Raw genomic sequence first — 23,808 nt, 5'->3', positions numbered from 1 at the left:
CCCTGTGTGAAAAGGGGTCAACTCTCTGATTTCCTCTCAAGTTGAGGGGAAACCTTTGCCATTCACTTCTCCAGTATTTTCATGCCTGCACTCTTGTAACTTACCAGTCCTGACTTCTTGGCTCTTCCCATCACTTCATCCCTTGGGGTGCTTGCATGCAAACATCTGCTTCTGCTGTTTATTCTCAGCCAGAAGTTGCTCAGATGTTAAGTGATGAGAACAAAAGGTTTCCAGGCTGCTGCTCCGCAGCCCAGGTTTCCCACACGGACAGGAGTGGTGGGTCTTGTACTGCAGAGCTGCTGGATGATGGGCTCTGGCTTCCCTGTGCTGGGGGAAGGGGACAGCTCATCATCTCAGGGTGCAGCTCTGCTCTCAGAGTGAGGATTGACAACCCTGCCTCAAATTCAGCCTTTGCACGACTGCACCTTGGCTTCATATCAGTGACATCAGTATTAGTATCACTGAATAATAATGCATTTACTTTTTGGCACTTTGAACAGTGTCAGCAGAGTATTTAAAACCCAAACCTGTGAATAAATGAACATTGATGAAGTGGTAACTTCTCCAGCTGGCAGGAGGTTCAGAGCCTTGACATGAGCCAAGAATGGCTGTTGCATCGCTGGCTGTTTTTCTGTCCATTCAGGTGTTTGAGTGGCAGTTGAAGCAGCCTCTGCTGTATCTTGTCTTGGCACGGGTGTGCTCAAGTGTACTTGTTCTTCCAAGTTTGTGACATTTGGCTTTTCTTTGTTTCAGAGACTAGAAAGGTGCGTGGGCATCGTGACTTCACTAACCAACGGGCTGTCAGAGAGGGAAGCTAATGATGCCCTCAATGCTCACGTAAGTGTCGTTTCCTTCAGCGAAGAGAAGTCCTGCTTGGATGAAATTATTCGTGGTATATTGTACCTGCATGGATCTCTGTCTGAGGGAGCAGGCATACAAGCTATTGCAAGGCACAAAGAACAGGCAGATACGAAGAGGCTGGGGAATGGAGCCTGCTGTGCTCTTGCAGCTCTCAGCCTGTTGAGGATTCCCAGAGCTATTACAGTTAAAAGACAAAACAACATTGTGCTTTTAATCCTTGCCTAATCACCTATTTGGAAGCTGACCTGCAGTGCAATTTCTTGCTGAAATCTGGCTGAGTGTGTCTCTCTCCCAGCATATAAGCACTTTGTAGGTGTGCATGCACGCAGGAATCTGTCACTATGCGTGTGCTGCTGGTGTTTGCATTTCTCGTGTATTTTTGTATTCCTGCACTGCTCAGATCAGCTTTTTCCTGGCCCACAAACAGCCAGACTCCAGACTACTGGAAAGGGCAGGTTCAGCCTTTCTGTTGAGGGATGGAGCATTTATTTCTAACTCTGCATAGTCTTAAAATACTTGCCAGCAAGCTGCAGATGTTACCGTATAAGGGAAACTGTTGTGTGACATGTTGATTGTCTCTCGGACATGTTGGTTGTATTTTTTCCTCCCTAGAACACCTTGGGCTCTTGGAGTCAGTGGTACAGAGTTGCCTTCCCTTAATGGGAAACGATTGGCAACCCAGGCTGGATTTCAGGGCTCTGAAGCTCATGAAATGCTTTCCCACTTGGATGAACAGGCTGTAGAAAAGTCTGTAAGAAGAGCCTGGGCAGGTCCCCAGCCCCAGGGCAGGGCTCAGAGATCTGCTGCTGTTCTTGTCTGGGGGTTTGTTGCTCCTCAGTAATGAGAGAACCTGAAGTGGTGCAACTAAAATCACTGGAAAGCGCTTGGTACTGAGAGGTTTGCACCAGCATTAACTTTGCAATGGGGTACAAATGCTAGGGAGATCCTGTATGTTTCTGTATTCCCTGATGATTCTACTTTGAATTCCTTGCGGGCTGCTGGGTGCTCTGTTGACCACCCATTTGATGGGCTTGAGAGGGGTTTCCTTCTTCTGTTGCTTTACTGACTTTCCTCTAACATCCCATCTCGCCTGCTCACTGATGGCACTTGCATTTTTCTCTCTCAGATATGTAAAGGAACCCCCCAGCACGAAGAGATCTGCCTGGGTCTTTTCACTCTGGTTTTAACCGAACCTGCTCAGGCACAGAAGGTAAGGCACACCTGTGCCCATCGGTGAGTGTGGAAAGTTTGTCCATGAGAGATTTTGCTTTCCAGGCAGCTGGGGATTCATTCAGAGCTGTGGGAGTTCTGGGTCTCATGCAGGCATCGGAAGATGCCTGGCTCAAACCCTCAGTGCTGAGCAGTGTTTATTGTAGCAGGGCAATGACTTTGCTTAGACCATTCCTGGTTTTGTTGCCTCCATGTGGCACAGGGGCTGCAGCAGCTGCTGCTCAGGGGAATGCAGATACTGCCACCAGGGAAGGGAGCTCGGCTGGGTTCTTTCACAGCCCTAGAATTAATTGGTTTTTGCTGTGGGAGGTGAGTACTGATTCTTTAAGAAACTGTAATGCCTTTTCCAGTTTCTGCCTTGTCTTTGGAGGCCCAGAATGGATTTGCATGCTGGAAGCCAGATGTAGATGCCTACAGAAATAATGACCTAGACTCTAGAGGAGGAACTTGTTCAATTCCTAGAGAAAATCGCTTTTTAGCAGTCCACCTCTATTAATTTCACAGACCAGATTTAATTTTTAAATAACTCTTTTTAATGATGCTGTAAACTGTGATTTCTAAAATTGTAGTTACTCACCTGCAGGAAGATTAATGTTTTGTATTCTAAAGATCTTGGATGTGGATTTGGTGCTGTTGCTACAAACTGGGGGCACTCGGGGAGGGAGTAGAAAATGATGTTTCGTTATAGAAACCAGACCTATTTGTAGCAGCTACAAGGACGAACAAAAGCACTGTTGGAAGGGCTGTGTGTGGTGAGCGGTACCTGGGGGTCCTTGTTTGGATGCATTTCAGTTAATGCCAGGTGTTGCACAGAATTTGAAAGGGTTGAAGTGGACTCTTGAAGTCGGCAGGGTCTGTCATGAATGTGGCTGAGTGGCATGCCATTAGGGATGCTCTGTAAATCCTGGCACTCTGCTGGACTGAAGGTGACTCATGCAATATTCTCTCTTGATTTAATCACTGCTCTGAGGGCAGAGCTCTCTCCTCCAAAGCAATAGATCCACATTAGCTCCCAGAACTCATAGCTGCCTTGGCATTGCTAGATGGGATGGTCCTTGTCAATGAAGGTACAGCTCCATTCCCCAGAAATCACCTCTTGAAAACAAAACATGCTGCTTCTGGGAGTCTTCAGGCCTGACTGCTTAATGGTGCTGGTGCAAGTCAGATTTCTTTTTGGTTAGATGGCTGTGTTTTGCTCTGTCTCCTTGTGGCTTAAGGCCTTCCCAAATCCTGACCACAAAGTCCCCAGCCCTGCTGTGGCCTGATTCTGCCTTGTGCGCTGAGCACAAGACTTGTAAACCTGAAGAGGCTGAATCCAGCTGAGGCTCGGAGCACTGCTGAACATATCCTTGTTTCCAAGACACTGAGAGAACCAAAGAGTATTTCTAGTTGCTGACTAGCAGCGCTCTACAGGTTGGTCTTCCAAAAGGTGACCCTCCTCCACATCGAACAAAATGCTCTTCTCCCCTCTAGGATGTGGTGGACCACAGCTGGGATGCAGTAGGGAGTATCCAGACACCGTTAACTGAGCATAAGACTCGGGCAGGTGCTTCCATACACTGGAAGCAAAGGTTGACCGAGTCTGGCAAGCTCCAGCTTTCCATCCACACGGCACTCGCTGGCTGTCCCACTGCGAGGGGCTGAGAGAAACCTGCCCAACACATTCCCCTCTGTGGTCTTCTCTGGCAAAGGGGAGCAAAAGGGTGAGCGGTCTGTCTCCTTTGCGACTGAGCTGCTGACAGGCACCGACACTGTCTCTCTCAGGTGGCAGGCTGGGGGCATGTTTTGCTGCTAACTGCCACATTAATTAGAGGTGGCTGGCCCTTCTGCTCTTCAGAGCACGTTACTTTTCTTAGGGAGTAATTGGATCTGCCAGTCTGCTAGGCTCTGATGTCATCTGTTGCTGCCACCTGCCCTGTATCCAGATGGCAAGGACAGGAAGCCAGTCAGTGATTTTCTACCAGGCTTTGGGGGGGAGTTACTCCTTGCCTTTGCTCCCTGCCTATGAAGAGGGGTTAATGCTTGCCTGACTGATAAGGCATCTTGCAAGACTCTTGAGAGAGCTCTGAAATCGTCACACATCTTCCAGCAAGAAGCCCACGGGTCCAAGATGCTCCGCGCAGCCAGCCCTGGTCATCTGCAATAACCATTCCCACCTCTGGTCACAGGTGAATATTCACAACCTTGTGTGTCAGCATGGGAGCATCGAACCCAATGAGGTTGGTGTGGAAGTGGTACTGCTCTGAATCAAGCATACCCCATGAGGCTTTACCATACTCCTGGGACGTGTTGTTTGGCCAAAAAAAAAAAAAAAAAAAAAAAGGATATTGTAGCTGACCGTGTTTGCATTCAAGGGTTTTTTAGCACTTGTTGCCCTAGAAGCTGAGCAGGGTGTTGCAGCGCATGCTCCAGTCCCAGCACACTAGCAGAGGCATGTCACACCATCTGCTTGGTCATCTTGTATTTCTTCAGTGGATGTCTGTCCCCAGCATTTGGATCCAGCTCATCTTGCACCATGGCCTCACTGTTCCTCACCTGCATCTGCTGGTGTGTGGAGGGGAGGTGGAGGTACCCCCTCTTCCTCTTGGAGAGGCTGTTTAAAACACATCTCCCTTCCTTTTTGGGAGCAGGCTTGAGCTGCCCCATCCCCTCGCTGATCCATTAAAGAAATAGTGGCACAGCCATTCCCTTACCGTGGCGGAGGATCGGCTGAAGCACATAGGTCTCCTCCTCCTCCCTCTTTGTTGCCTTGACACTCCAGCCAGGAGAGATTAGCTGTGCTAAACTTGTCCAGCTGTGAGGAAGGACACTTGACCCCCTTCAAATATCAGAGTGACAGCAACTGATCCATCAGATCTCCCTCCTCCGCCTGGCACCTCTCACTTTAATTAACACTCTGCTCCGGGATCAGAGTGCATTGAGCCCTCCCTGCAGATGAGCACAGTGCTTCTCTGACATCTCCTTCAGCGTCTGTCCACCGTATGCCTCTTCTGCCCTGGTGCTGGGTGGGAGGGTCCTCTCTCCTCCACTCGATGGCTGTTTTCCTTTATTTTTCTTCTCCCCTCATTTAAAGCGAACATTTATTATTTGTTCCTTCCTGTTAATTAAACGGCCTGTGTGAGTGGTGGCTCCAGTCTGCTGAGAGCAGGGAGGAGACGATGGATTGTTTGCAGCCTTGGCAATAATCAAGAAATTCAGATTGTCTCCCCACCTCCCTAGCTGCAGGAGGCCTGAAGATTTTCTCCAAGCACCTTCCTTTGGATTACTGCTTGTGCTGGAGGCTGTTAGGCAGGTGTCCGGTCTGACCCGTCTAGGCAACCGGTCGGTGACATGCCATACTGCCGTGACCCTGATAAAATGGTACTTGTTCTCCTCTGGCCAGTTGTACTTTGGGCCAAGGATCAGCAACATCCGAGGTGCGGTCTGAGTTCTGGTCTTCGGCAGTGTTTCCTTATGGGATTTGAGGAAGTATGCAGTAAGCAAGGTGAAAAGCTACCAAATTTCCCTAGGTAATAGGATTACAGTGTCCTTCCTGCTGGGACCTAAATACTCAACCAGAAGTAAATCCCTCAGAGTGTCTGTTCTAGCCATTTGTTCCAGCCCTTCTGCTGAGAACGCTGCCAGAATCAGTCCAGCCGGTCGGGAACTAATCCATGCTGTCAGGGCCATATCACAGGACCTCTTGGTGGCTTTAAATGCAGATGCAGACACTGCACCTCACACATGTCCAGCAGAAAACCAAAGCCTAGATGTTTCACCCAGAAAAGCATGGATTCTTTGAATACAGAAGCAGCTACTGACCACCAAGAAAAGCTACTAAGATGAAAAATGTTCATCTTATTGCTGCTCCTAAGGGTGCAGAAATGCACCTGCCTGTGAGAGGGAAGTGCCATGGGCGATGGGTGGTCACAATCCTGTCATCAAGCACAGGAGGTAGGATGCAGGCAGGGTAGGGACCTGACAACACTAGCGTTTTCAAAACGACATAAAAGCTTTGCCTGAGTCTGGGCAGACCACAGAGGAACTGGCATCATGCGTGCTCCCTGGCTGGCTGTGTCCTGGACCAGCTCTATCCCCTGCATTTTCCCATTGGGGTGATGTATGTGTTTCTTTTCTAAAGCTGATGCAGCAGAGGGAGATGTTGTGTGTTCCTGGCCAGGTAGTCTTGTCTGTGTGGAGACTTTGAGTCTGGCTCTGCTTTGTGGGTATTCATTTAGCATTTCAAAAGCAATTAAAGGCCCCAAAGAGTCTACACCTCTTGGATTCTGGGTTTTTTTTGTTTGGGATTTTTTTTTAATATATTTTTCTTTTTTCACACAGTGCTATATGAAAAAGGGAGGGAGAAAGCCTGAGCACAGGGAGTCTAATCAAAGGGATCTTCTGAGGCCTCATTAACTCTCTAAAGGAGGATGCAGAGACCAGACCCCTGCTCTCTGGAATATCATGACATTTACTGGCACAAATTAACATTCATGCAGAACCACTTAGCAAATTACTTTCTAATCACCCTCCACCCCCTGCTGTCCTGACCAGAGGAGAAGGCAGAGCCAGCACCTTTGCTCTCTGGCCAGCATTTTGTCTGGCTGCTGGTGGCAGACAAGAGTGGAGAAAGTCCTTCCTTTCCCAGCAATAGTTCCCTCTTCCCATAGCAGAGCCCCACCAAATCTGCTGGTTTGGACTACAGGCAGCATGTCTGGATTTCTAACCTGAAACAAGCCAACATGGTAGCATGGTTTTGAGCCAGACAGTCTCCAAATTCAGCTCCATCTGACCTTGGAAGTTTTGTGTGAGCAGGAGTGCCTGGCATGGGGATGATCTGCCTCTGCTCCTGCATCTCCATGGAGCTCCCATGGTATTGAACCAGCATCACATCGTAGCGACCCCAAGTCCTGCTGGCATCTTCAGTGCAGTTCCAGTTGTCACTGGTGCCAGGGAGATTGAAGCAGTGGGGCCTAAAGCAATCTGGATGTGACTCTTAATCTGGATCCTTCCCAAAGGACCGCTGTCTTTTCTCTCTAGTGTTGATCTCTCCAGAGCTGTGGCAGCGTGCACAGAAGGGTGGGATGAGGGGACAGGGACACCTGACAGTGTCCATTCTGGAGTAAGAAACCTTTGGCTCCTGGGGCTAAATCCAGTGAATCCAACTGGCAGTTTGTAACGCCCCAGAGGATTAATGTCTTTCCCTGCCTCGCCCTGGGATGCTGATTGAGGTCACCCCATGGGAGTCTGCTTGCCTTGATGTTCTTTCTTTGAGATTCATTTATCTGTTGTTATCTGATCAGGTTTGATAAAAACATTGTATGTTTTCTGTTATGGTCCTTCATCTATAACCACCTCCTGCTCTTCTCTGCTGCAGTGCTACCGGGACTTGGCACTGGTGAGCCGAGATGGCATGAACATTGTTCTCAACAAGATCAACCATATTCTCATGGAGAAGTACTTGAAGCTGCAGGACACTTGTCGGACCCAGGTGAGGAGAAGGTCTTCTCCCCAGAATCGTTCCTTCCACACCAACCAGGCAGAGGGTGAGCAGAGGGCGTTTTGAGTGTGGAGGGCTTGGGAGGAAGTCAGCACCGGTGGAGCTCCTTTGCTCCATGTTAAGGAGTCACCTTTGGAAGGGAAGTGTGGAGGCATTTGCTGGCCAAGGCAGCCATGGTGTTGGGGAGAGGTGTTGTGGGGGAGGCTGTGGCAAAAGCTGCACTGATCTCTCCCTCTGCCCAGCTGGTGTGGTTGCTGCGGGAGCTGGTGAAGAGCGGGGTGCTTGGTGCAGATGGTGTCTGCATGACCTTCATGAAGCAGATTGCAGGTAAGTTGTGCCGTGGGAGCAAGGTGACCACTGCCTGCACCCCCCCTGCTCGTGCCAGCAGGCTGGGCGCTGTCGGTGGCATACAAGGGCTGACTTGTGGCGTGCTGCACTTGGTGCCAGAGCCAGAGCCTGTTCTGCTGTGCAGCCAGGTCCAGACAGGCTTCCTGAGTGTCTCTGTACCCAGCTGGCAGGCACGGAGCCTGCCCCAACCTGTCTGGTGAGGAAATCTCTCCGGGGGGGTGGAGCAGTGGATAAGCCTTCAAGAGTCTGTTGTTCCCAACAGCCTCTACGAGGGGTGAATCACAGAGGGAGCCAGGAGGCTTCTGGCAAATGCTGGAACAGCCAGGAAGTGTATTGGTTCCTGTTGCTGCCAGCTTTCACCCCGTAGCACTGTGCAAGAACACCAGGATCATCCTTAGTCCCTGCTCTGACCTCTGGGGTGGCAAGAGCCATGTGTGCGGCTCCTCTGGAACTTATCAGAGACACAGGAGGCTGCTTCACCCCACGTAAAGTCAGTAGCTCCTCCAGGGAGCTGGCACTAGCCGTATGGTAGTCTGTTGTGTGTTCACCCCCTAGCCCTCAGTGTAAGCACCCCACAGCCGTGCACACATACACATGCACACGCCTTTCCGGATTCACAGGAACGGTGCCTCTTCCGTGTTCTCTGCTCGGTGCTGGTGCTGGCAGCTGACGTCCATGAAGGAGGAATTAATGTCCCACTGTAAAACCCGACATTGTGTTTTTATTGTATGTGCCTGTGACACGGGGCTGGGCAGCCTGGATTGGAAATTGCCGTGTCTGCTCTTCAGGGGAGGAAGAATGGAGAGGGAGGGGACGGAGTCCTGAGTGCGAGCCAAGCTGCCCTGGCCCTGTTGTCACAATGTAAACACAGAACATTTTAAAAACCACTGGTTGAAGGCATCCCTTGTTTCCCCTCGGTTGCACCTCCCTGTTCAGGGCCCCTTCTGTTCTGGAAGGACTCCGCTGTCTCACTTCTCACCACTTTTACGATGCCTTAATTGTTATGATTCCATTGTTTTGGCTTGCCTGCTTTAGGCGTTTTCTGTGCCTCTGCGAGCAGGAGTCCCGCTCTGCTCCCAGTGACGTCAGCCAAAGGCTCCAGCTTTGTGCTGAAGGCCCATGCTGAGGGGGTGAGACACCACTTTGACACCTGGCCTTTATTTGAGAGTTTGGGCATTCTTTGCAGATGCTGTTTCCCTTTTGTAGGCTCAGCAGCTGCAAATGTTTTATTTTTCAGCTACTGAATCTCATCCTGGCCTCATTTCTGGCTTCTCCTTTGCTTTCCAGAAGGATAATTACTGACTCCATATTATCACAGTTCTTTTGCAAGAGGACTGTTGCAGCAAAGACCCCCTGGATCTGGTAACAGAAAGGCACTTGTACCTAGAAATATGCTCTATGTAGGAACAGCCGAGCATGTGTGGCAGGCAGAGCAGGACCAGGCACGAGTGTGTGCTCCAGACAAGGAGCAAACCCCTTAATTAGCTTTGCCATACGGGGATGCAGCGATCGAAGTGGTCGGTGGTTCGGTTGAGTCTGGCAACAGAACAGCACCCGTTCATCTGACTGGCTTTTCTCTTCCCTGTTGCTCATGGCTTTCAGGTGGGGATGTGACAGCGAAGAATATCTGGCTGGCCGAGAACGTCCTGGAGATACTGACTGAGCAAAGGTATGGCTGGTCGGGAGGCACTGGCGAAGGCTGGTACAGTCTGAAGAGAGCAGCAACCAGGCATGAAGCGAGGGAGAGCACTCCTCATCTGCCTGCTAAGGGTGGTTGTCCTGCTTACTGCAAAAGAGGCAGATTTCAGGGCAGTGTGTTTGCGGTGACAGCCTGCGTTGGAGTGTGTTGATGGGGTTTCCTGCACAAAAGACCTCTGCGTTCCCTTACTGTGTTACCAAGCGTATTTTCAAGCCATGGCACGAATTTCTAGCTCTTGGAGCCCTCTTGCTGCAGGCTGTGTGTGGGAGAGTGTCCTGAAGTCCCTCCATTAGTAAACCTCCTCTGCGGGGTTTGGAGAGGGGCTGCAGGTCACGTCAGATAACATGGTCTGCACAGACTGATACCTCTCCCTGAGCCGTGTGCGAGGACACAGCTATTCCTGAACGTGTGGTACCTGGTAGGTGGTCAGCCCACCCTCTGGGCAGTGGGGTGGCATTGCCTCATGTGGCTGAGGAGCATGCGTGGCTCAGGAGCAGCATCCCAGGAATATTTTCTTCCTGAGTTTCCCAAGCTGTGGGGGAGGAGTTCCTTTTGGAGGAGTAGGACAGAGTTAATTGCCCAAAAAGCTTCCTGTGTTTAAACAGCTCCTGCTTCATCAGGGCTGCAACTTTCATTTGTTGTGGACAGGCCATCTGGGAAGTATTGTCCTATGGGCTCAGCATTGTCCTTTGTTGGCAAAGCAGATGCTAACTGATGATAAGCAGAATTCCCAACTGCAGCCTTTGGCTGGGCAGAGTCATTATTTTTAAATAGCCTATAGTTTTTCACCGAGCGCTGTCTATAATAGCAGCGATTCTTCTAAAATCACTTATTACTACGGTTAACAATCAGGTTGTTAAAGCATTTATTTTGGCCACAGCTAACAGTTTTAGTGATTTGTATTCCGGGAATAGCTGTGTGGGTGTGTGCTGCTGCGAGTGCCATCTAGTGCCCCACCATGCACGGGAAGAAGAGACCCTCTGAGATATTCTGGGCTTGGCTGACCTTCGATTCTTCGCCGTATTGCCTCTGCTGCCTTTGTGCTAAGCTCAGCTCTTGTGTTCCCAACTGTATTTAAGCCCCTACCAGCTCTTGATATGGTCTTCCTGTGTGCTGCTGCTACTTGCTGCTGCCACCCTGCACCTTGGAGCATCTCGGAATCACTCCTCACCTCGCCAAAGCACGTTGCAGCTCTTGTTTTGTGAACAAATACCTGCAAACAGCTGGACTGTGGGAGAAATAGCAGCTTCTCAGTGGTGATCCAAAGCCGCCTCTGGCCATGGGTCTGCAGGAGAAAGCTCCAGGCACTGAATAACAGCTGAGCTTTGTCACTTGAGGAGAGGAGTTTGTCAGAGGAGGAGTTGTGAGAGCAAAAGGCTTGGCCCCTGTTGAAGGTATTGCTGGAGTGTCAATGATACGTACTGTAGCAGCACAGAAACAGTCTGAGCACAAGGAGAGCTGAGAATTGGAAGTGAGCCCGAGGGAGAACCTGCAGCTCTTTGCTGGAATTTGTGTGCTTTGATTAGGGGAAAGCCAGAGCTTTAATTAAAGCCATGCATGTGAAGGTCTGATGCCACATTCAGAGTGTTGAGTGCTTGGTTTAATTAAAAACAGTTACAGCAAAGCTGCTTCTCAAGCATTGCCTTCCTCGGAGAGGAGGCAAGTCCGCTACTCTCAAACGCTGGGTGTTAATTTAGCTTCTTGCTGCTAATGGCGGCACAAATGCAATGCTTCCTCTTGAGTGTTTTCATTTTCTCTGCCTGTCAGATGAATGAATCCTGTGGCTGTGGGTGGCTTTTGCCCCCCTTTTACAGCATTTTTATTTTCTGCACAACCCTCACGGGGAAAAGGGGGAGATGCTGACCTGACAGCCCCCCAGCATCCCAGCCTTAATTACTCCCACATCCTCCCTAACATAACCTCCGCTCGGCGCGGTGTGCTGCCAGGCCAGCCCACCCAGCCAACTAATTAACCTGCTCCCAGCATCCAGCTAGATGCACGGAGAAGAGTCTGGGAAAGCAAACACTTGTCACATCTTCCCGTGTTTCCCCCCTGCTACCAATGATTTAGGGCAGCTGATTCATTTGCCACTGGACTGGTGTCTCTTCAGGTGGCCATGGTGTTACAGCTGCTGCACACAGCGGTGGCACTTCCATGGGACTTCTGATTTACAGCTCACTGAGCCAGGGGATGCTGTGCGTGATCAATCATGCTGGAGGCACCAAGTTGGCCTGGCCCGTTCTGGGTGTCCAGGGCAAATAACCAAGCTGATGAGGTCCTTTTTATGGACTGAGAATATTTGTTGTTGCACTTAGATAAGGGAGGTTGAGAATGCGGCACACCCAGCAGACAGGGTGCTGCTGCACGGAGCAGGCAGGGCGGCACAGGCAGGAGACAGCAGCTGAGCATACAATGGAAATGCTGTGCTGGTGGGCTCTGCCACTCTGAGGGAGCAGGGCTGGAGGACCTGCCTGCACTCAGGACATGAAGCCAGTTGGCTGAGAAACAAATCTGCTTCTAGAAAGCCAGTCTTGCTTACAGAACCCCTGCACCGACCACAGCACTGCTTGCCCCTGTCCTTCCTTGATGGTAGGACAGATTCCTGCCATGCCTGTGATGGGGCTATGATGTCTCTCCCCCCACAGACCCTCTCTATGCAGCTACATCTGCCTTCTCACAAATCTGCCTAGTATTTGATCTCAAGCACATCTGGTTTTCCCCAGTTTTTGCCATTTGGTGCTTCCAGCTTCCCGATAGTCATGACTGCTCTTTTCCTTTCACCCCACACACCCTTCCCTGGTCAAGCTGGGGTAGGGGCAGCTCTTCTTCTGCCCCCAGTGCTGCAGGACCTGCTTCCCAGCGCAGGGCTCCAGAGCTGCCACATCTCATTAACAGGCCCTGTGTGACCTGCTGTATTAATCCACTTGGCAGGCTGGCAGCAAGGGAGCATGAGAACACTTCTTGCATGGGTGTGTGTGAGAGCCTGATTGTATGGGAGGGTCCTTCATAGCTTGTCCTGGTGCGTTGTCTCTTGCTCGGTGCTATTCTGGCTGTGGAGACCAGTAAAGAGGCTCCTGTGGCAGTTGGTGTTAGCATCGAGGTCAAGTCTATTCTTGGGGCAGCTGCTCCACACACTTGCTCCTGAGCACTTCATTGCCTGTAGTTGCAAATACTTTAGACTGTTGTGGCAGCAAACATCTCTGTGGTCCTCAAAATCCACCCAGTGCTTCGCGTGAACATGTCTGCCACCCTGTCAAAGAGCTTGGGTGTGAGCACCCAGACAGTAGACTGTGATGGGACTCTTCTGGGGGAGGAAGAGTTGGACCAAAGCACAGCAAGCACCCAGTACGGAGCAGGGAACGGTCCATGGATGAACATTCTCTGGGCTGGCACAACAGGCTGGAGTCCCTGCCCTTGCTGTTTCCTTTGTGCCTCAGATTCCTCTGTCCTGAGTCTCCATGTTTATACATCACTTTTGGCTACAGTTCACTCACAGAGGTGGATGAAAGTGGTTTGGTTTTTTTTTTCCTTCCTTTGCAGAGAGTGGGTACTGAAAAGCAGCCTCTTGATAGCCATGGCAGTATACACGTACCTAAGGCTCATTGTGGACCATCATGGCACATCTCAGCTCCAGGTGCTTCGTCAAAAGGAGGTGGATTTCTGCATCTCCCTCCTCCGTGAACGGGTGAGCAAATCAGGGAACTGGGGATGACTGGGAAAAGAGACGTGCCTCTCTGTGGAGTCTGTGTCTGCATGTGGTGGTGTTGCCCATGTTCCTCATGCAGCTGGAAGTGTGAGACACACTGATTGCTTAGAGTCATCTCCTAGCTTGCACTGTACAGGCAGTGGTGTGTGGTTCATTCTCATTGCAGGCTGTGAATGGGTTTTCAACTGATTTACACCACCTATCCCATCAGACTTCAGGCTGTAGAGGGGGAGAGCAGCTGTTTTGATGGGGCTGCCTCATTTCAGTCTCTCTTATTCAGGCCATAAGGGTTAAAACCATTCTCTTTCTGCTGCTGTGGCACCTTAGTGCTTGTGGCTTACTATAGCTGCAAGAACATCAGTTCCTCTCTTAGGGAGGCAGCCAGTGTCCTCACAGGTTAACAGAGAACACAGTAGCCAGCTCCAGGCCACTTTTTGGTCTGTGTCGTGCAGGAGAAACCCCCAAAGCTAGGTGTAGGCAGAAATCCTTGCATTCAGCATCCTAGCCCTGTGGGCCATGATGGCTCTGCAGCTCCCTGCCCGCTGGTCTGAGTGCTGCCCGCTCTCCCATTCTTCCTTGCTGGGCGGGAAGGACCAAGTGTCAAGTCTTAGCTTCAGAGACTGGCTGCAGTCCTGGAGAGAAAATATCAGATTTATGGTCTGATTGTTTGCTTTACAAGAGAGAGAACATTTTAAAATAGCTGCTGACCTTCCCGCCTGTCACCCTGCCTCTCAGAACCTGCTAGCTTCAAAAGAGGGGCAGGCTGCCAGGGGCAGGAGTGTAGATATTGTGCAAAGAGTGAATCATCTGGAGCCAGCGGTAAGGTTGAAGGACTGACTATTCCTCCCTTTCCCTCCTCCTGCCCCCCAGTGCCTTCTCCCTTCCCCGTGCACAGGAGCAGGTAAACAGTAAATGAGATTTTTTCCTCTCCTTTCCCCAGTTCATGGACTGCTTCATGATTGGCCGGGACCTTGTGCGGCTGCTGCAAAACGTTGCAAGGATACCCGAGTTCGAGCAGCTCTGGAAGGACATCATCCACAACCCGCAGGTCCTCAGTGCGCAGTTCACAGGTAGGCAGGGCCAGGGCCAAAAGGGCAACCGTCTCTGTCGTGTCTTGCCCGCACGCAACGTAGAGCCTCTGCCAGAGCCCTGCTAGCCATAGGCAACCCCCTCCTGCCTTCATGCGCCCTTGTGGCAAGGTTGCCATGACTGTCAGCCCATTCCAGGGAGAGTTGGAGCAAAAATCCTGCACAGCAGCTATTTTTCACTCTGCACACCCCATCTGGCCCAGATCTCAGGACCGTGCTAGAGCTAACAGGGTGTATTACAGCCCTACTAAAGCAAAACACATTGGGTGCCTGGGTTCCTTCCAGATGCTCTCTTAGAGAGCATGCAGAGAGCACTATAATTACATTGTGTGATCCCACCTCCATCAGTGTCAAGGCCCATGTGGCTGCTTCCAGAGCCCCTCTTGTCACTAACTAGAAGAAGATGCCTCCAAAAGCAGCTTTCTGCTGGCTCCAGGGAGCTTAGGAATAGGGGCAGGGCCTGGACAAGTTTCCCATGGTCAGCTCCAGCACTTGGCAGCTCTTGCCATTTTTTTAAATGCTGCAGAGGCCTTGTAGGCATCTGGGCTTTAAACTATCCTGGAAAACAGATACTTGAGGTAGCTGTAATGATAGATTGTGAGAATGCAGCTGAGCCATGGCAAGGGTCGGTAAATTGTATTGCTTGTTCTGGACTTAAGGCTTCCATAATTGCAGTTGTTGCTTTTTTTAATTAACTGATTTATAAGCTGAGATGAAGCTGGAGCCCAAAGATATAAAGTGTCTGAGTCCTTCACACTCTTCAGAAAAGAGTCTGATTAAGCTCCATAGCTCTAAAGCAAAAAGTCCAGCAGATGCAGCAACTGACACTTTCTAAATGGGATTTTATTTCTCCCAGTAGCCTTGCACGTTTGGTCTGCTGAACACTCAGCCATGGATCCCTCTGCACAGTCTGAGTTAAAATAGGCATGATGGAGAGAGTGTTATATTTATAATTTTTATTGGTACAAATTACTCACTTCTCCAGGGGTTGTCACATCATTCTGTCTGCAGCAATTCTAGTGAGTCTTCAGAAATGGGGCTTTAAAGTGTTCTCCCCCTGCCCCCGGTGCCTGCTCTCCTCCCAGGGGCCGTGTTAATGTCACTTTAAAGATCTTGGATTATGCTCAGGGAAACTCACGGCACATCATTTGATTAAATGCTTCTTAAGCTTTGTGATCTGTGGCTTCTCCATCTCCAGAACTTGTCTCCTGTCATTGCTGGTCTCTGCTAAGACTTGCCAGCCAAGGGACTACAGAGACCCAGTTCCCCTCTCTGGGTTATCAGAATTAGCCTGTGGGGCTTGTGGAGGCAGAGGAGTCTTAGCCTTACACCTAAGGAAGGCTCACGTTTCACATTTCCAGGGCTCAGCCCTACCTTTTCCTGCAGCTGTATGTTCACTAGAAGCATTTCTTAGCTCTGTCTGGACCTTCCCAGCTGAGTGCTGAGCTTTCACGTCCATGCTTGGAGCATCCTGGGGCACCTAACAAATGTCCTTCTCACTTCACTTGCTTCCCCCACCTGTAGGGGCAGCTGGTCAGGGTTATTTCCTGGTTTGCTGCTAGTTTTAACCAAGTGACCCAGCAAAACGACACCTAAATTGGGGCTAACATCAGTGCTCCTGACTCATTCTCTTCTGACAACTGCCAAACTCCCCATGGTTTTTGCCCTTTCTCCTTTGGTTCCCTTTTTCTTCTGTTTGACACCACAACCAGTGTCCCATGGCGTTGCCTGATGGTTCATAGAGGTGAGACGACACCTGGGTAAGTGCACGCACCCACAAACATGTTTTTCCTTGCCGTTTCAGCTGCAAAGCGCTGGAGCAGGCAGAGTTCACATGTGTCCCCAGGGGACACCCCAGCATAGGCAGCTGGGCAGCCCTCGGGGCGGTAGGGAGAGGTGGGCTGTGTCTGGCAATGCACCAGGAGTCCAGTCTGGGTTTGTCACTCCTCCCTGTCCCACAGAGAACCCCGCAGTTGGCTCTAGGGGCTGGATGGGAGGACTTCAAGCAGAAGCTGATCTGTCCAGGGATGCCTTCATTCATACTTGCTCATGTGGAGCCTTCAAGGTCCCCTCCCAAAAATAATTTCCCCTGCAGTTGGTCATAAGACTATTTCTTTGCCCTCTTGCCTGCTGTTGAGAGCCTGTAATAATTGCTCTGCAAAGTGGCTATTATCTCTAGCAGCTGCCGGTCCATGTAGTCTCGGGTTTGTATCGCTCTGTAACCTCTAATCTGAGTCAGTCATGCTGAGCTCCATGCTCATGTGACTAGGGCCAGAGTTCAGCAGCACTGAGTATGAGGGAAAACCGCAGCAGGGGGTGGCTCTGGGTGCAGGACCCATCCCTCCCTCCAAGCAGCTGGGAGCTCTTAACAGGCAAGGTGCTTTTGTGGCTCTTTTCCCCTGATGTGCAGCTCGCTCCCACCCTGTCTCTGAGCTCCATGGGAACTGGCATCTGTTCTTTCTGCTTTGAAGCTTCCCTCCTCCAGCCCTCCCCCAGGTGTGGCCCTCCAGCTGCACAGCAGAAGGACATCTTCCAAACAGCAAAAGAGCGAAGCCCACCTCGTGTGCGCAGTGTCCCTGCCGCCTGCCTGTCTGCGTCAGAGCTGGCTGCCCTGTAAATCTTTCAGGTCTTGTCAAGCGGCAGCAAAGCCTCTCTGCTCAGGTCATAAATTCCTCCTCTTTGCAGCTGTCTGGGAACGAGAGTGGGTTTTGCAACCTCCCCTTCTCCTTCCCATCCTTCATTCTCTACACGCACATGCACACACAAGTTTTCTGTTATGTCTGATCTTTGTTGTTACATCTGGGTACCTTTACTCCAGGGGAGGAATTGGACTTGGGTGCTGGCACAGCCCACGATGGGCACTCTTTATGCCAGCCCTGCTTTTTGGTGCCCAGGTCGAGGGGTAGGAGATGGAAATGTGCTCTGTTGGTTACGGCTTGGGTCTTGGCATCTGGACTTCCTCATTTCTCTTCCAGATCTTGTCCCTGCCCTGCTGTGCATCCTCTCTCCCTTTCTTCAGGCTCTCCTTCCTGGCATCCTCATTAGTGATCTCTGACAAAAGCTTGCTCTGGACAGGAGATGTTTTAGGAGACCTTTTCCAACCAAAACCTTGATCCTTTTCCACTGCCTGTAGCCTTGGGGAAATGGATCTTAATGCTCCAAACTCAGCTTGCTGCGGATGTTGGTAGATCCCTGCCCAGATCCCATTCATGCTGTGCTGTCCACAGGACTGTGTGAGCGCAGACCGACCTCTCTGTCTCTCCCCAGGTGTCCTGCAGCTCCTCCAGTCGAGGACTTCTCGCAAATTCCTGGCATGTCGCCTCACTCCTGACATGGAAACCAAGCTGCTCTTCATGACCTCACGGGTAACTCCCTCATGCTTGCTGGGGGTCCTGTGCCAGCACAGGGGAGGAGGGCACTTGTTCCTGCCCGGTCCGTGGTGCACCAGTCCCGTTCCCACGCTGACACTGGGCACAAGGAGGGAGGGCAGAGCACCAGTCTGAGCTTTTCTGGTGCGAGTATTTGTTGCTTCTGGCATCTAACAGTGACAGGAGGAGGAGAGGCTGCCCAGCAGGAGCTGATGTAGATGGGCCTGAGACATCACTGGTATTCATTAAAAGGCACAAAACAGCTTTGCAGGGGAACATTGCTCCTGGCTGGCTGCTTTCCAAGGCAAGTGCTTTCTCTGAATGGCCACGATGCGGTGGGTTATCAGCGCTCCAACAACAGCAGCCGTATTCAAGAGAGGCCAGGAGCTGCGCAGCAACAGCACTGGGGTTAACTGTTATCTGTATTCGTACACCAGGCAGAGCTCGCTTTCCCCTCGCTCTGCCTCTGGCCCAGCTGCTCACTGGCTGCTCGCAGGGGCTATGCTCTGCCGACACACGCAGGGCATGTGGTCTCATCTGCTCAGCTGGAGACAGACCCTGCGTGAGAATGCTGCACAATGGCCTTTTTGCTTCCTCGGTCTCTCTAAAGACACTGCCAGCATGGGACTGATGGGGAGCAGGGCGTAAAGCAGAGTTTGCTGGAAGAAGCAGCTTAGAGGGTGGCAGACCGTGGTTCTAGCAGCCTTTCCCCAAGGCTTGAGCAAAACCTGTGTCTTTCCCTTTCCCTTCAGGTCCGGTTTGGCCAGCAGAAGCGGTACCAGGACTGGTTTCAACGGCAGTACCTGTCCACCCCGGACAGCCAGTCCCTGCGCTGTGACCTCATACGCTACATCTGTGGCGTGGTCCACCCCTCCAACGAGGTGCTCAGCTCTGACATCCTCCCACGCTGGGCCATCATTGGGTGGCTGCTCACCACCTGCACGGTGAGTTGTGAGGGCGTGACCCAAAAGCAAGTCACATAATTGCCTGGGATCACTTCCCTTGCAGGGAAGGGGTAACCTTCAGATGCTGGAAGCTGCCCTGGAGGTTGGGATCAGGTATTTGCTGGCTGGGCTGAAGGAGAGAGTTGCAGAGCAGTGGTTATGACATTGGCCTTTGTTCTGCACTCTGGATTTTAGTCCTGGCTCTGCTGCACACCGGATCCTTTGGGATCTCCTTTCCCTGCATAAACCTCACCTTCTCACTTTCAGCTTATCGAGCCCTTTGTTTCTGATTTATGTTTATGGCCCATCTACAAGGCGTGGGGCCTCTCCTGTCCCAGTGGGGTGCAAGAGCGCCTGCAAGGAGATGCCTCATTACCGCCTTGTTGGCTTCCACTCTCCGCCTGGCCTGTCATCCCTTGTCCCATGCAGGACTGCGATCTGCAGCACTTGTCAAACAGAGCAGAAGCTGCCGAGGAAACGGCTGTTGGCTGTGCCCATGAACATGTAGCAGATAACGCCAAGTGATGTGCAGGGCCCAATTATACATGACTCAGGGTTGTAGCCAGGCTGCACTTCACAGAGGACGTGGCTTGTATCTCCCAGTCTTGGGGCTGCCTTGGCCTCTGCCACTCTGTGTGCTGCCCTGGCTGGAGCTGCTTTCAAAGAAGGCAGGTTTGCTCAAGAATTTCCCACCTTCTCTGAAAAAACAGCAGCAGCGGGTGCCCGGGAGGGGTTTTGCCAGCTCTGCCCCATCCTGTTGGTGTGAAGAGCATTGCCACCGCCCGCCTCGCAGCAGCAGGGCCCAGCACGTCAGGCATGCAGAGGGATTGGGTGCTCAGCACTGTATTCATCAATTTGTTTTGTTTTTTTTTTCTTCTTTAGTCCAACGTTGCTGCTTCAAATGCCAAACTGGCCCTATTCTATGACTGGCTCTTCTTCAACCCTGAGAAGGACAGCATCATGAATATAGGTACTCCACGGGGAGGCTTTCTCTGAATGGGCAGGGGTCAAAGAAGGGGTTAATGGCTTCCAGAGCTGGTGGAGGTAGGGGGATCTGGTGGGGAAAGCCCAGCAGATTATCTCCAAAAGGCATCAGTTCCCTCCCCTGCCTTGAACTCCTGGGATTTGCTGGCTTGCTGGAGAGTTGCTCTGATGGAGCCACTTTTAATTGTGGCTTTCATATCTGTCGTAACAGCAAGCATCTTCCCTGAGGTCAGTGGCTGGCCCCAGAGCATCCCTCCCTGTGGGCAGGCAGGCTGCCTGACTGCAGGGCTGTCCCAGGGCTCAGGGCACATGAGCAAGGACTGATACAGCCAGGGGTATTGCTGCGAGCTCCTGCCTGCAAGGAAGTTGGTTCTGGCCGTTGTTGGAAGCCTGAGTGTTATTTAGGAGCTGGATGAGGGCAAGGGTGTGTACAAGCCAAAAGAAGGGGGTTCCCTCTGCACCCCAGGGGCAGAAGGCTGCGTCTGCAGGAATGGGGTTGGGAGGGTGGGCACAGGGAGTATGGGCATCTCTGGGGCTCTCAGCACAGGGCTCCCTGCTTTCTCCTTCCAGAGCCTGCCATTCTGGTGATGCATCACTCCATGAAGCCTCACCCTGCCATCACCGCCACACTGCTGGATTTCATGTGCCGGGTGAGCTGCCTCTCGCTCTCTGGGGAATACCCTGGCTTGCCAGATGAGTTGCATGATGGGGGTTGAGTGATGAGGTCTGTAAAAGCAACCACTGGGGTCCGCACCATCCCTCTGCCACCAGTGGGACAGAGAGACTCCTCAGGAGTGTCAGCAGAGGACAGTGTAGAGGGAAACAGTCGTGCTCTCTGCTTACACCAGCCAGCTGTGCAGAGGTCATGCTCCAAAGAGAGCTGGTCACTGTGTCAGCCTCAGGGACTTGTTTTAGCCTCATACGCTTGTCTGTGGTGCAGAGGAGTGGAAGTGCACTGGCCGGGAGGTGGTCCTTTAGGGATTGCAGTGAGGCCCTTCGGCTATGCTCTCCTCTGAGCACTCCCCACCACCCATTGCTGGTGTAGCAGCACCTTGGTGTAGGTCAGTGCTTTTCCTTCTCTGCCAAGACAGAAGCTGGGAGCAGTCAAGTGGTGAGCTGCAACAGCCTGCTCCCTGCAGGCTGCCCCTTGCTCTGTGTTGGCCAGTCACGAAGAGCAGGAACAATAACACAGGCTCAGGGAAGACAGATATCTTCACTCCCCAGAGAGTTTTGAGGCAAAGGCCCTTTGCCTCTCCATCCCATAGGAAGGGAATTTCATGAATCCCTAGAGCCAGTGATAATGGAGCAGCAAAATAGTGTCGACTCGCTGCCCATTCTTCAGAGCCAAAAAAACAAACCAAAACAAAAAAGCTGTTCTGCCTTCTTTTTTTTTCCGCATTCCTCTGCATCATCTGGTCTGTTCTGCCCTGAGCCTCTTGATTGTGAAATAGCCTGCAGAGTAGCTCAGTATCTTCTGGCAGCCCTTTTAACCTCACCTTACCTATGCTAAATTAAGGAGGGATTTTCCCCTTGCTGATCTGCCAAGAACATAGTCAGGCACACTGCTACAGATGCTCAGCCAAATTATTCGCCTCTTAAAACCCCCTACCAGAGGCTTTGATGAGTCCTCACGGTCTCTTGATAAATCCAGGGCTATTCCTGGAGGTCAGAGCGTTGGGCCCATGTGTAATTCATTAATGGGAATGCCACTGTGGGAAGGCGTGTAAGACTTCCCAACTCTGCAAATAAATCCTTCCAGAATGATGAGCATTAGTGGAAAAAGGCTTCTGAATTGTTCCCTTTAGTACCTAATGAAATGCTTGGCTGGATGTCATCCCTGGAGGTCAAACAGAGTCTCACTGCAGCAGGGGACAAGTGAGAGCCATCATCTCCCTTTCAAAGGACAGCTGTCCTTGGGCAGGGAGCAGAGCTGGTCCTGCCGCTCCATCCTGGGGGAAGCCATGCCAAGAGTTGCTGGTTCCAGTAATTTGGTCCCAGGGAGGGCTGATGGTGTTTCTTGGAAGTGGGGTCTTTCCATGGCATGAGCACTGGAAGAGCTATGAGTTGCATTGCTTTCCTCCCTCATGCCCAGCACGCTCTGTGTGCTCCTGTCCCTGGGCTGCCTGAGTCCAAAAGCAGCTGCTGGCTTCTGGCAAAGGAATTAGGTGGAAGGTTCCTGCGATGACCCAGATTTCAGGGAGGAGTCCTCTTACTCCCTCCAGAAGCAAAGGACTGTGTGTGGACAGAGCTGAATGTTGTTTAGGGTACCCTTCTCGTATTCCCCCACTCCCCAGAGCTTCCCACAGCTCACGAGGCAGCTTCTGTGTGTTTTTCTCATCCCTGGGAGATGCACCAGCTGGCGCTCCGGGATAGAAAAGCCAGAGGCATGGGCTGGCCCCCCTTCTATCTATCATCACTGAGATGCTGCACTCAGACAGCTCTCCTGCTGCCCTTCTTGGTCAACAAGAGCAGCTGGGATGTGGTGCTTGAGTCGACGGTGACCCAAGAAGCTGACTGATGGCCTTAGCTAGTCCTGACTGTCTTCTGCTGGCTGACACAGACCCAATGGTAGGCAGAAGGGTTCATGGCACTAACGTGGTCATTCTCCTGTTTTCAGATCATTCCCAACTTCTACCCCCCACTGGAGGCTCACGTCCGGCAAGGCGTGTTCAACTCTCTCACCCACATTGTGGAGAAGCGAGTCCTTGCGTAAGACAGCCCTGAATTTGACTACATTTATACAACTGCTGTGAGCCAATTTTCCTGGGTCTCACCAGTCTAGTCAAAATGACCTCCAGGCTCTGTAAGAGCTGCGGAGGGCATTTGTATTGTGTATGAACCATGGAAGAAGGCATAGTTGTGTTGGTATGGTGCTGAAGCTTGTCCTGAGAGCTGTTCCTTGAAACAAGGGAATGGGTGGGTTAAGAAAGCTATAGCCGCTCCACTTCAGATGAATAGAAATGTCCCCAGCCCTTTCTGGTCCCTGAGCTGAATGGAGCAGCCTTGCTCATGGTGCTCCAGCCTGCAGACAGCTCCTGCATCAGCCAAGTTCCCCTCCCAGGAGGTAAGGCCTGTTCTCCCCTTCCCACATGCCTTCTGGTGACACAGGTCCTATTGGTGGCAGTGAGGGAACACCAGCTGAGCTGCAGGAAGGAAGGTGGGACCTCGTAGCTTGTGGTCCATAACGCAAACCAAAGCCCTGATGTGAGATCCCCTTGCATGTCCACCGAGGTGAAGCTATGCAGCAGGGCACCGCATCCCAGCTCTTTCTCATCCCTTTCCCTTCTTACCCCCCAACACAGACATCTGGCCCCTCTTTTCGACAACCCCAAGCTGGACAAAGAGCTCCGTGCTATGTTGAGGGAGAAATTCCCGGAGTTCTGCAGTTCACCCTCGCCCCCCATCGAAGGTAGGGAGTGGGGCAGGTGGCGGAGGGAGGCTGCAGCAGGTGCTGCCTTCCCAGAGACGGGACTTTCCCTGGCACTCCTGCAGCAATAGCAGCTGTTTGCAGGATCAGACCGTGACTCTGGGGAGAGGAGGGCTCTGGGTGCTCATATTTATGGATGGTTGTGGTCTCCCTTCATCTCAGCCCTGCTGTACACTAAAGATGCACACTACCCTTTTCTCTCTCTGCTCCATAGGGACTAACTTAGCCTTTCTTCTCTGTAGGCTAATTGATTAACATAATTAGGTTAAACAAAGAGCAAGCATTTCTAACCTGTATTTAACAGGAGAGTGCTGCTGCTTTGCCAGATCTGCTGAAGGACTGTGGCTGTAAGCCTGTCTGTTTTCCTGTTGCATAAGCTGCTCCAGCTGAAGGGACCGACCTAACCAACAAACCCTTCCTCCCCAAGCCTCTTGGCCTCGTAGAGCTGGTAAAGCTGTTGCTCTGCTCAGGGTCTCAGGCTCTGCTGTTGGCCTGGGTGAGGGATGAAGCACGAAGGATGCTGGGCAGCTTAGGTGGAGAATGACCTGGTCCTGCCACACTTGGCACTGGGTAGTGATGGTTAAATGGAGTTGCTGGGAGTGCCCTTCCCCAGCTTGAGTTTTCCAGGGTCCGTTGCTTGCCCAGTCTCTTTCTTCCCTTTCCAAAGCACTTTT

The 23,808-nt window shown here is 51.6% G+C and overlaps 1 protein-coding gene across 1 annotated transcript in view; it reads left to right on the top strand.

Annotated features, from left to right (window-relative positions):
* INTS3 (integrator complex subunit 3) overlaps positions 1-23,808 on the top strand; it is a 43,570-nt gene that overhangs the window by 3,570 nt on the left and 16,192 nt on the right. Inside the window, exons 2-14 of the mRNA XM_075040845.1 lie at positions 754-837; positions 1,988-2,071; positions 7,448-7,561; positions 7,813-7,897; positions 9,521-9,587; positions 13,158-13,302; positions 14,264-14,393; positions 17,679-17,776; positions 18,532-18,723; positions 19,606-19,693; positions 20,278-20,357; positions 22,325-22,416; positions 23,010-23,116. Of these exons, the coding sequence (XP_074896946.1) occupies positions 754-837; positions 1,988-2,071; positions 7,448-7,561; positions 7,813-7,897; positions 9,521-9,587; positions 13,158-13,302; positions 14,264-14,393; positions 17,679-17,776; positions 18,532-18,723; positions 19,606-19,693; positions 20,278-20,357; positions 22,325-22,416; positions 23,010-23,116 (1,366 nt within the window). The remainder of the gene's footprint in view (positions 1-753; positions 838-1,987; positions 2,072-7,447; positions 7,562-7,812; positions 7,898-9,520; positions 9,588-13,157; positions 13,303-14,263; positions 14,394-17,678; positions 17,777-18,531; positions 18,724-19,605; positions 19,694-20,277; positions 20,358-22,324; positions 22,417-23,009; positions 23,117-23,808) is intronic.

The sequence above is a fragment of the Buteo buteo genome, chromosome 11 (assembly GCF_964188355.1).
Source record: "Buteo buteo chromosome 11, bButBut1.hap1.1, whole genome shotgun sequence".
Taxonomy (NCBI): Eukaryota; Metazoa; Chordata; class Aves; order Accipitriformes; family Accipitridae; genus Buteo; species Buteo buteo.
This window is presented reverse-complemented; position numbering and strand designations above follow the sequence as displayed.